Raw genomic sequence first — 13682 nt, 5'->3', positions numbered from 1 at the left:
TGTCCATGAGGGATGATGCCAACACAGAGCAATATTTTCAGTTTTAAATACTATATTTAAAGGAATCTATCTATATCCTAAGCTGTGTAATTAATTACCTAAGCTTTCTCAAATGTTGTCTATGTACATATTTATCTTTTGCATACTTATTTCAAACAGGAATCAGAAACAAAGAATGTTCTCCCTCACAAGAAATGACAAGGTTCCATTGTAACCAGCATCAGTGCACATATGGTATTTATTCTGGTGTCTGAATATTATTTAAAAGTAAAAACATTATGTATGTGATTCCAGCATTTGGAATGCAGTCAATCTACACCACAGTGGTATCACTCTGAGGTTACAGCACATTGCCACGGAGAATATAAATCACTATAAATGCAGGATTAGAGCAGAGCCAGTTTGCTGGCAGTTTGCTGAGGTAAAAATGTTATCAATTTTCCCCTCGTAACAGAAACCTCTTAAACAGAGATTAAAACATTAAAAACACCCAGACTAACTCTTTTCAAAAAGAAAGGCTTACCCTAGTTCAGACTTTTTTCTTTCATGCAAACAAAGCTGACTTTTGCCCACTAACATGAGCAAGAGAAAAGCCCTTTTCACAGGTTATTAACACATAAAGATCATTTGAAGGAACCAAACTTTTTCTCAATAGAACTAGACTCTAAAGAGGGAGTGGGGGGTGGGGTGGGGGGAGAGGTTAAAAAAAAAACAAAACCAACCAAAACAAAAAAAAAACCTTTTAGCACTTTAATAGGATACACTAAAATCTATTCTGGGAAGCATTAAATTTACATTTAAACCACAATCTGGCAAGACATTAATACCACTTAATACTATAAATGATGACTGCTAAGAAAAAATCTAAAAAATGTGGAAAAACCTATGTGGAAGTTAGTTTGAAATCCAGATTCTCTGTGTGCAACATGGCTGCTGTAATTAAGAATCTGTTCAGGTTTGTATGATATAAATAAACCTTCAGTTTTCAAAGTGGCTATAAATTTGAATGCTAAATTTTACTCAAAATTGAAGTGAGTTTGCACTTCAGGGAACAATTTTTAAAATGAAATATAGGAGTGCAAAATCTTGAGTGTGTTCAACCATGGAAATCTAATGGTGTGCTGGTGTCTTTTCAGTCAGATGCCAGAAGTTTTTTTACTCCAGTTTTTGGCAGGTATACAGAATTTTGTGTATCAAGTGAGTCTTTTTCTTCTTCTAATATGTTCTGGTGTTTGGGGAGGGTTATACATGTACATCCTGCACTGTCCTCCCTTCTGCCACCCCATGATTGTAAAGATGCTTACAGTGCTCTTAAAATCTCCCTCTTTCTCACATCAGTTGTCATTTACACTGAGTTCATAAAACAATATTAAGGTTTTGGGCTCCCCTAAACAACAAGAAAAATAAAATTTCTGGTTGCAATACTATCCTTTACCCACTCTATTGTGCAGGGTCCAGCAAAGTGTGAGATAAGCAGTGGAGGTCTGGAGAGAGGTGGGGTAGAAGCATTGCACAACCTTGCCAGCTTCTGGTCCTTTTCATTAGCTGAACATCTGGAAATTTTGCAAGTGCAAATATTAATAAAATACTGATTTGGAAGTGCAAATTAGAAGGGAAAAAAGTCATCTGAACAAATCTGATGAATGACTACAGAACTGCTAAAAATCTTTGACAGGACACACACTTTAGAGGAAAGAAAAAAATATATATATTTGGTTCTTGGCCCAATGGATAGGGTGTCCGCCTACTGCATGGTAGGTCTGCGGTTCAAATCCCGGGCCTCCTTGACTCGTGTGGAGCTGGCCCATGAGCAGTGCTGATGCGCGCAAGAAGTGCTGTGCCATGCAGGGGTGTCCCCTGCATAGGGGAGCCCCACGCACAAGGAGTGTGCCCCGTAAGGACAGCCGCCCAGCGCGAAAGAAAGTGCAGCCTGCCCAAGAATGGCACTGCACACACGGAGAGCTGACACAACAAGATGACACAACAGGGAAACAGACTTGGCCCAGTGGTTAGGGCGTCCGTCTACGACATGGGAGGTCCGCGGTTCAAACCCCAGGCCTCCTTGACCCATGTGGAGCTGGCCCATGCGCAGTGCTGATGCGCGAAAGGAGTGCCGCGCCACAAAGGGGTGTCCCTCACGTAGGGGAGCCCCACGCGCAAGGAGTGCACCCGCGCGAAAAAAAGTGCAGCCTGCCCAGGAATGGCGCCGCCCACACTTCCCCTGCTGCTGACGACAACAGAAGCGGACAAAGAAACAAGACGCAGCAAATAGACACAGAGAACAGACAACGGGGGAGGGGGGGGGGATTAAATAAATCTTAAAAAAAAAAAAAAGATGACACAACAAAAAGAAATACAGATTCCCGGTGCCGCTGATAAGGATAGAAGCGGTCACGGAAGAGCACACAGTGAATGGACACAGAGAGCATACAACTAGGGGGTGGGGGGTGGGGAAGGGAGACAAATAAATAAAAAATAAATCATTAAAAAAAAAAAAATAAATCAAAACAAAACAAAAGCTGGGCTACTCAGAGTTAATATATGTGGTATGTGTATGATATTTCTGTATTTTCCTTAGTGTGCCTTTCCTGCCCTGATTTTTGTGGTGTCTTTGGGTCAAAATATAACTGGGAATTAGTTAATGAATTCATCAGGCCCTTTACAATAAAATCTGAGACAATACATTGCTTTCTTCTATGCCTGACCAGATATTTTCTTGGCTCCACACCTAGAATGCACAGAAGGATGGATACATGAATAAGCTAATTCCCAATTTTCCCAATGACTCTCTAATAATCTTTCATTTTACCCACTATATCAACAGAGATAACCAGTGATTTTTTAATATTTTTGTTAGTCCATGTTGCCTTTTCAAAGAAATTCTCAGAGAACTTTATACATAGATTCTTTGTAATCACAGAGAAACCAAGTTTGAATCTAAGCTCTGCTTCTTATAGTCAGTCACTCATTAAAAGGTGAGTACCTTCCTTGTGCATCAAGGATACAAAGGCTACATGTCCCTGTACCCATGGTGCTCACTGCCTGGTGTGGGAAACAGATGACCCAATGATCATGAAAATAATATAAAACTTCCACTGTGATAAGTGCCATAAAAGAGAGATTTGGGGCACTGTGTGTATCTAACAGTGAAACAGTGAAGGTGACATCTGAAGGATGAGTAGGAGCTGACTAGATTAACAACTATAAGACTATGGGTGGGTCATTTAATATATCCCAGTCTCTTCTGTAAAAAATGAGAATACCATGTACTTTGCAAGGTTGTTCAAGGAACTAAGTGCAACTGCAGAGGTCAAGGTGCTTAAACACAGTGCTTAGCTGCTCATTAAAGGTTAGTTTTCTTTTTGCCTTCCTTTTCTACTAAACCTTAAGTTCTTACTTTATCAGGTCATTCTCTAAGTTATAAATAAAAATGCTGCTTGTTTGTAAACAATCAAATGTGCAAAATTTAGAGAGAAAATTACCATCAAAATGCAAATTTTATGTTCACTTGACTGCTGTTTAGGTAACCTGCTACAAAGACCATCTATCTTTCCTGAAGCATGTGGGTGAAGCCATAAAGAAAATTGGCTGAAGAGCCAAATGCCTGGGTTCTGATCCACAGTCTTCCACCTTTTAGTTAGGCTGCCTTGGGAAAATCGCTTTCCCATGCTTGGATTAAATGATGTTCCATTCCAGTTCTGAAGAGAAGTTCTAGAGCTCTGAAGCAGATTCACTAAGTTGATAGTGACTCTCCACACTATTCCTACTTCCATCATGGTACTATCTGTATATACTCTATACATACATCCGCACATATATTCATACACACACACACACACACAAGCACTCCTCCCAAAGCACTCCAATGTCTTATTCCTCTTGGTATCTCAATACAACGCTGGCACAAAAGAGACTCAGTAAGTATTTGTTGAACAAATGAATGAATTAATGAACAGTCAGGAAGTGACAGAATTTTCCCAAGGCCGAATAAAGAGAAGGAAAAACCTGTCTCTATGAACAGCAGATGCAGGGTGGGGGGATAGGAAGAGGAGCATCATTCAATATCTGGAAACTGGGTATTAGGATAAATTAGCTATGAACAGGGACTTTAGCCAATAATTGTTTTTCCAAGTTACAAAATTATGCCTTGGATTTATAGAAGGAAAAAAAAAATCTCTGTTCAGTAGTCCAAAAAGTGCCAGCCTTTGGAGGAAAGGTTTGGTTAGAGGAAATGCCCTAAGGACCACATCTTACAGTGAGTTGCATTTGCCTTTAAGTTCAAAGAGAATAAATTAGAATCGGAATCTCATCCTATGCTTCAACAATGGGCTATTTTCCCTTTTCAAAGGAAATACTCTGCTCTAGCTCCCCTGGAAAACACCACCTTCAAATCTTATACATTATTTAATGAATTCTTTGGGGAAAAATTTACAAAAGGAAAATAAAGACTTTTACTTGGTCAAATGGAAAAACTGGAAACAAAGAAAGGCTAAATGATTAACCCCATGTCATACTAGTATTCTCATATACAGAACTACAAAATTAAACTAGAAAATTAAATCTTAAAGTTTATAGCTGCAGTCAGCAGATAACCTTGTTTTATAAAATAAATATAGCCAAAACAGAGTCTTGAAAATATCAAGGTAGGAGGTAGAGAAGACCACATCAGTATATAATACTCATGTGCCATGTTAAATAAGACTCCAAAAGGTTGCAATACAATTGTAAATAAGACCCAGTTTAAATGGGATCCCTCATTCATATATGTTTTTTATATTCAATTCATACTTGCAAAGATATACATGTGAGGATAACCAGAACCTAGTGTTTAAAATGAGTATAATTTGGATAAGGTGACAGCTGTGTAATGAACTAAGCAACAGAACAAAAAACATATTATAAAAATCTTGTAAAATAAAACTTGCCCCCTTTCTTGATTATCTTGACTTTGAGGAACATATTGTGTAATTTCAGGGGCTGGACAGTGATGAATCAAACATTTGGAAACCTTTGAAATGCTGATATATTTGTGGTTGAGGACTCAGTTGTTTTTTTTTTTTTTTAAACCACCATATGTCTCAAACCCAATCTCTTCCACGCATCAGCTAGACTTAAAGGTTTTGTAAAAAATGTGAGTTTTTTCTCAGGCTGATTGGGGAGAAACTCACTTAATTCCACAGGATGACTAGACTAATGCTCCAACATAATAAATTCATTATAAAGCGTAACAAAATATACCTCCACTCCCTCTCCCTCAATCAACACTGAAGATATCTATATCTATACCTACACCTACACCTATATCTACCTATTTCTCACATATAAATTGACTAAACGAATAATCATTTTTAACATGGAAACCATGAAATTAGGACCATTGTCTTCTTCGCTGCATTATCTTCCTGATAAAGAAAAGGAAGGGTGGAAGACGATTGGGGAGTGGCCTTATATTTCAGAATGAAAAAAGAATGATTCAAATGAAAAAAATCTGAACAAGAGGGTGGCAATGTCAAAAGGCACCACCAAGTGGTACACTGGAGGAAGTGCAGTCTCCCCACTCAGAAACAGCCAAGTTGACCTCCTGAGAGGAAGCTGCTCACTTAAGTCAGCAACTACTGCTCCAAAGTCTGCGAACCTGGGGCAGGGGTATAGAATTCAAGATCATCAGCAGTTCAAGGTTTTCAAAAATTAGTTAATTAAGTACTACTGTAAGTGGCTGAATCAGAATTCTAACCCAAGTCTTCTCATTTAAAATCCAGGGTTCTGATGCCTCCATGTAATTTAGCTTAGAGTAATGGACCCAAATCTAGAAGTGATTTCAAACAACTGCACAAAACTGTCTGGGATTGGAGTGGTAATTCTTTCTTCTAAATTCTGTGACAGATTTACTGCTTTGTTTTTTAAAAGGACCAAAGTTTATCAGAGTTTCATTTGCAATAACTTTTTAAAGATTATTTTCTAAATATATACATATGAATATATATGTACATATACATATATACATATAAATATATATGTATACACATATATACATATTTATGATTGTTGTAAAAAAGATAGATGCTTGTTGAAGAACATTTGAAAAATAAAAATATGAAAGAAATAAAGAAATTACTCAAATTCCATAACTGGGTAAAAACCACTTAAAACAATAGGTATATTTATTTTCAGTCTCTCTGTGCATACAGAGAATTTATTTTCTTTTTCATACAATCAGGTTCTTTCTGTATTTAAAATGTTCAAAATTCAATTTTATACAGAATGATATATTCTCTAAAACACTAGAGAAAGGGATCAGGTTAATAAGTATATCCTAGTGTGCTAATAATAATGCAAATTTGAATGTGGGCTTCTGAGCAAAAGTTTCAGAGGTGAATGATCCTCTTATCCTTAATCTACTCAGGAGGGGCCTAGCCAGCTGCTATTATAGAAAAAAGCAGTGGGGAAAAAAAAGTGGACTTGGGTTTATATCCTGGCACTACCAACAGCAGCTACATGACCTTTAACAAATTACTAATCTCAATAAACCTGTTTCCTCTCTTGAAAATTTGCGATACCATCTCTGTCCTGCCTAATTCAGAACATTATTAGGAGGAGTAAATGAAATTATGTCATTGCCAACCCTCTTTAAATTACTAAGTTATATTAATACTCTTCAAGGTTCTTAGTATTCTCCAAGGCATTCAGTATATAGGAAGACCTCTCATGGTTCTTTGTTGCAAAATTGATTGTCATGGCTTTCTTTTCTATAAATTGAATAGCCATGTAATTGATTTTGTGGGTCTTTTCCTCTCCCACTAGGATGCAGAATTTTAATTTGCTGGATTCATAGTTACCTGACTTTCAAAATCATTTCCCCATGGTGGTTCCTACTTATTTGTATATGTAAGGATCAAATGCATAATTTCCCTTTTCTATAGGTCCCTGACTGCCCTGATGTACTGTTTTATGTCTAAAAATTCATCTCCTCTTTTTATCCTAACGAAGCATTCTACCGATCTAATTTGGCATAAATTACCCCAATATTATTACCCTGCTTGATTTTGTAGCTCTCCATTTCACTTCGCATTTCTCTCAATTGCACTCTTTCCCAGTTGATCCCGAACATTGACCACTGTTATCTGATAATACAGGTAACTCATTTACACACAGAATTTCCAGTTATTCCTAATAGGATATTTATTTTGTTATGCTTATGCCATTTCTAATACACTTTCTCTAAATTCTACCCCACCCCCAGCCACTATTTCTTGGTCCTTTCTAAAGGACTAGTAATTTGGATTGATCGGACCTAACTGATTATCTTATACAATGTTTTCAGTATATATATATATATATATACATATATATAGAGTGTGTGTGTGTGTGTATATATATATATATATATAAAATACATATATTCTTACTTTGTAAGCCAATTTGCCCATTTAATATTTTATATAACTAACACTAAGTGAAGTCTCTCCTGTTCAATCTAGCTGGGCCTTTTCTATTTCTTTCTCATGCTTAAATAAAAATTCCTTGGTCTCTTCCCAGTAGAACACCCTACTTACAATAATAAGCCCAAGCCAGAGTGGCATCACATGTCCACACACACCCTGAGTAAAATATACTTTGTTTTAACATACCCAGATACAGTTGCCAAAACTGATCAGCATACCTGTAGTATATCATTTACACTTGTAAAGGTGGGAGTGAAAACATCAATGAAATCAATATTCCTCAAGTTATAAATAGTAAATTAAATAAGCAGAACCATAATTCTTTAAAGAAGTATTTTTCACAACTAGGTGAAAAACTCTCAACCAACTTTGAGTCCCATCTCTATCAATTTACCTTTATCCTATCCTATTTTGTGTGCACTCCCCCACCCTTTCCTGCACCAACTTAGATTTCTGCTGGGCTACGGAAGGGCAGGAAAAGGGAGGAGCAGAAGGTTATCAAAATGAAAATGGAAGCAGCAAAGATAAATAGTAAAGGGAATTGAAAAGACATTTGTTTGTAGGCTGATTAGAGTAGGGCTAAACTAGGGAAAAGTTATTAGAAATCTCTAATATTGATTGTTTTGCTCCCCCCCCCACACACAAAAAAAATATTTTTTGAGATGAAAAAAAATCATGCTACATGTTATACTTGTTTTGCTGAAATTAATGATAGAGTCTCAAGGCACATGTTATCCAATTATCTGCAGTCTTGGGCCTTTTTTCTTAATTTACATTCTTCTAAACATTCTCACTACTTAGCATTTCTTCACACAGTATCCTTTGCTTATAATACAGTTTTAGATTTTCAATTCCTGGTGCAAATCGCATCTGACCTATAAGGTTAACCATGATTACTGATCCACCTATAGACACTCCCTTCTGAAAAAACTGCTGGGCATTTACCACATGTTGCTGGCTATTTCTCCCAACGAGATGACATGTTTCTCCAGGAGAGAGAGCATGTCTAACCTGCCATTAGAGCCCCTTCTGCTGACATAGCCAAGAATGATGCCTTCTATAGCCAGCATGTACTCAGATTTATTTATCCCTCCATTTATCTAACAGGCATTTATCCATTCACAAACAAATGCTAAACCTGCCACCAAACACTAGGGTGCCATGGCCACCATTCTTGTTTTGAAACATAACTGCTGCTCCTTTGTATATGTCCAACCTAGATCTAGAGGAAGATAATTGTGGCTCTTTAGCCAATACCCTCAGAAAGGTCATCAAGATGTGTGAATCAGAGCTTGAGGCCTAATCCCATGTCTGAGTGCTATAATGTCAAGGGGCTGTTGCCATCTTTAAGGAGGATTTTCAGGGTGGCAGAGTATTTCTCTGCCAGAACAGTCCTAGATTCAAATACTCCATTTTACTTGCCATTTTGAGCTGTAGAGATGGCACCGCTATAAAAATGCCCACCACCAATAGGGAATTACAGAGCCTAAGAGATTAACTGTCTCTCAGTGATGGGCCATCACAGATAAGAAGACCTACACATAATGTAAATTTTCATTATTCATCATAAGCACTCAGGGTAAAAACAGTTTTACCACCTTTTCTTGCTTTTAATTTTTTTTCAAAGGAAGAAAATTACTTACTGCCTTCCCATGTACAATGCAAAAGATTCAAAGCCCCTTCCACCCTCTTCCAGTGCGCAAGATGAAAGAACGCATATGCTATTGCTTCACTGTCTCCTCTCTTCAGGATATGTTCTGGGGGAAGGATTAAGCTTTTCATTTCTAGTAGGTACTGAAATAAAAAAAGGCAGAAGACAGACGTGTTAATACATAGCAATTTGGAATTCAATATTGAAAATAGAGAAGTTGCTCTCCCTACAGCTACCATTCATAAGCATTTCCTCAAACCTGCAACCTCATAACTACACTTGAAGACAATTATTAGAATATCCAGCAATTCAAAGTTTGCTGACAGATGATAGCCTTGTACTAGTTTCCTACAGTGAAGAGCAGAGGCTTTCAGACTAAAATAATCTAATCAAAGAAATATATATATAGATAGATATAGATATAGACTCAAAAAGCATAAAGGAGCATTGAGAAGACATACAATTTTGGTATAATTTTGTACCCATACTGAAAATACATAAAACAGCCATATGAAGGTTAAGAGTGATGTGACTAAACCAACTACACTAGAGAGACTTGAGATTGACTAGCGCTGCCCATTATTTTTTCTATACAGGGCTACATATAGCTTCTCAGATCTGGAGGAAGATAGGGTGGCATTTTGAGCATAGGAAGACCCAAGGGAGTGGAGCAGTACAGAGCCCAAACTGCAAAGCTTTTCTAGATCCTTTCCCAATGACTGGAGTGTTCATTCCCAGCTTTAGCCTCTTCGTTCCTATCGGCTATGATGGAAGTAGGAATACAGGTCAAGAATGAATATTCTTCCTGGGGGCTCAGAGAAGGCAGTTACTATGTTTATTCTTCTGTATTTATTATAAAAAGGGAAGCAAACTTAGGAACCTTTTTTTTTGGGGGGTGGGTACAGGGGGAGTATTTGTAAATGTAAACTTCTCTATGCTGGCTGGCATTCTCCCTGTGTTCCATTCCTTCTTACCACCTCCCCTCCCTGGTTCATTCCCAACCTGCACATGCACACACATGCACATACCACCACCACTACCACCCCCTCTCTCCCAATAGCAACAAAAATAACCCATGTATCTCCTGTAAATTGGAGGTTAAGAGGCGATAGAGGGATGTCTTTAATTAAAATGGGAAGTACTTGGCAAAAGGAAGCACTATCAGAAGAGATGTTCAAAAATTTTAATGTCAGAAATAATGGCTTGTGGATTTATCTGCTGTTGGAAATTTATCAAAGAAGATGAAGAGTGGAAGAATTCTATTACACAGAATGGAGATTATGACACAAATATCAGTTTTTCCTGATCACGTAGCTGTGGATTTATATGCTCTGGGCATTGCCAGTTGCCTTCAAGCATCCTCTCCTGTTGGCACACTCAATGCCAGTGTGCACCTACCAGCAGGAGTCCAGCAGTCACATTCTGGCATCTTGGTTCAGCAATTCAACCTTTTCTCACTTTGGGTCTGATATGTGAAGAAATTACCAAGCCTCTGGCCTCAAAACAGTAAGACACTGGAGGACTGCTGAGAGCAGTGATAAGGGGTACCTGGGGATGGGGGTGAGGGTGGAGGTGGGACAGGATGTTCTCTTGAAGGGCTTTCTACCTCTCTCAGCCCAGTCAACGAAAGCTGTTTAATATTTTGATGGGAGCTCCTCAAGCATGGGTTCCTTTCTGGATTCTGCAAGTTACTGCTTTCCTCTTATATCTTTTAAAACAGGGCAGGACAAATATCTTTTGGGAAAAAATAATGACAGAGACTTATCTAGCAATCCAAGTATCACTATATGTGTATAAAGAATATCAACCACATTATAAATAAAAAAGGCAGATTTTATGCACAGAGATACCCAGTTATCCTCTTGTGAAGCCATTATCATGTACTTTGCCACTGCCAGTGGTGGTTTTAAAAGATCCCAAGACTATGAACCATGGGAAAGATGTATAACTTTTAAATTGCTGGGAAGTGTATTAATTATTTCAGAGAGGGCTCTCAATATAGAGGTGGAGTGGATATCACTATCCCAGGGCCCACAGAATGGAGGAACAAAATATGGATTAGAGTGGACTGACTGATATTTTACTGTAAAACTATTGTGACTACTAATAGAGGATATTGTATCACTGATAGGGAGAAAGTGGTCACAGTAGTTGCTAAGGGTAGGGAGTGGGAAGAAGAGATGTGATGAGGGAGCATTTTTTGGGACTTGGAGTTGTCCTAAATGATACTGCCATACATTATACATCCTGCCATAACCCACTGAATGTACCAGAGGAGAGTGTGAACTTCAGGGTAAACTATTATCCATGTGGTGCAGCAGTTCTTCAAAATGTGTTTGCTGAGTGTGATGGGTGTGCCACAAAGATGGGGGAGGTTGTTGGTGTGGGAGGAGTGGGGTGGGGGGATGGAGGGTATATGGGAATCTCTTATGTTTTTTATAATGTAACCTTTTTGTGATGTATGTATCTTCAAAAAAATACAATTTACAAAAATGATGGGGTGGGGGGTGGGGTGTGGGTTATATGGGAACCTCATGTTTTTTTAATGTAACATTCTATGTGATCTATTAACTTTAATTTTTAAAAAGTGTTATTTAAAAAAAAAGAAACACTTAAAAGGACTGAAAAAAACAAAATTACTGCCAATCAAGAAAAAAATTATTTCAGAGAAAGTTAGAGAAGGAAGACCATTTATTGCCCTTTATAATCAACAGGAAAACAAAGGAAAGGAGAGAAAAACTTTCTTGCCTTATGAGATTCTTAGAATAAGATTTTGATTTCCAAGTTTCTAATAAATATTTACAGCTCCCTCCCTATCAAGTAGTCAATTTTAAAAGGATTATGTTGTATGAAAACAACTAGCCCATGTTCCAGGTATACAAAAATCTCGTCAGGGACCCTGAGAAGTGGATGGTGGCTGAAAGAAAAGCATAGTCACCATTTCCTTTATATCTGTGATTAGGAAGGCTTTCAAAATTGTTCTGTTAACCATCTGTGAAAGAACTCTTGGTCTAAAGAACCTTCAGGAATAGGGGCACCCATAAGGAAGCAGGTCTGGTGGTCACTCACAATTGTGGGTAGAGACCAAAAGAAACTAGGAGGGGTGGGGTAAAGGAAACTTGGGGGGTTTTAGAAAATTACTGGGAGGTGGATTTGGCTCAATGGATAGAGTGTCTGCCTACCACATGGGAGGCCCAAGGTTCAAACCCAGGGCCTCCTGACCTGTGTAGTGAAGCTGGCCCACGCGCAGTAGTGATTAGTGCAAGGAGTGCCGTGCCATGCAGGGGTGTCCCCCGCATAGGGGAGCCCCACGTGCAAGGAGTGCGCCCCCTAAGGTGAGCCGTCCTGTGTGAAAAAAGTGCAGCCTGCCCAGGAGTGGAGTTGTATACATGGAGAGCTGACACAGCAAGATGATGCAACAAAGAGACACAGATTCCCAGTGCTGCTGACAAGAATACAAGCGGACACAGAAGAACACACAGTGAATGGACACAGAAAGCAGACAGCTGGGGGGGGGGGGAAGGGGAGAGAAATTAAAAAAAAAAAAAGAAAATTACCAACAAAATATCTGTACTGTCCACATGGTAGTCTCTACTATGTGTTTATTTAAATAGAGATTAATTAAAATCAAATAAAATTTAAAATTCAGTTCTTCAGTCCCATTTGTTTACATTTCAAGTCCTCCAGTGCCACATGAAGTTAGTGACTACCATAATGGATAATACAGAGAATATTTCTATTATCACAGAAAGTTCTATTGCAAAGTGCTGTTGCAGACAGTGGTTTCCAATCTTTCAAGTAACTGGACCAATTTTTAACATGAATTTCACAGATACCCACAATAGGAGGTAAAAGTATCTACTGTTTGAAATATACATTTTAACAAAAAGCTACAATAAATGCAATGAAATAAAAGTTCATTTAAAACCACTCTTGGTCACGAGGGCTTCTACATTCATTTGAAAAATAGCAATACACATGTGTGTGAGAGAGATGGTTTATTCAGCTGAATGGGATGCATATGCCTTCAAAGGTCCCATCTTCTGCAGTCCCAAATGTGGGCTGTGAAGTAATTCTCTGTTTCTCCTCTGGGCTCCCTCTGATCTGTGTTTATATGTACTTTTTACATACGGCTTTATACTAATTATCCGTGTATCTTTATTCTCAGTGGATCATAAAACTCTCAAAAGCATGACCCTTTTCATCTTCATCTTTATTTCCCCTATTGTACATTCTAAAGTGCCTTGCACATCAAGTTTTTTTTTTTTAAAGTTGAATTAAACTGAAATCTCACTTCCTAATAAGTCTTTCAAAATGAATATCCCTGGTCTAGAAATTAGCAACTCACCAAGGAAATTTATCTGCCTTCTTATCTTATCTATTTTATGGCAGAAATAGGTTATGCTTATAAAGAAGATTTATACTTCTATATAGCTCCAAACACAATGTTGGCCTTAACCAAATGGTGAAGGCTAATAACAACAATGTGTTATGTTTTTGGCCAGGCTTAAGATGGCTGGCAAGATCAATTCTCAACATGTGCAGCACTTAAATTAGAAATGCATGGAACAACATTTCACATCTTACTT

At 38.0% G+C, this 13682-nt stretch overlaps 1 protein-coding gene across 8 annotated transcripts in view; it reads right to left on the bottom strand.

The window, feature by feature from the left end:
* ST7 (suppression of tumorigenicity 7) overlaps positions 1-13682 on the bottom strand; it is a 318541-nt gene that overhangs the window by 12031 nt on the left and 292828 nt on the right. For all 8 annotated transcript variants that reach the window (XM_058297257.2, XM_058297256.2, XM_058297255.2 and 5 more), the window contains one exon: positions 9086-9236. In XM_058297257.2, coding sequence (XP_058153240.1) covers positions 9086-9236 — 151 coding nt within the window. The remainder of the gene's footprint in view (positions 1-9085; positions 9237-13682) is intronic.

Source organism: Dasypus novemcinctus, chromosome 5, assembly GCF_030445035.2.
Source record: "Dasypus novemcinctus isolate mDasNov1 chromosome 5, mDasNov1.1.hap2, whole genome shotgun sequence".
Taxonomy (NCBI): Eukaryota; Metazoa; Chordata; class Mammalia; order Cingulata; family Dasypodidae; genus Dasypus; species Dasypus novemcinctus.
This window is presented reverse-complemented; position numbering and strand designations above follow the sequence as displayed.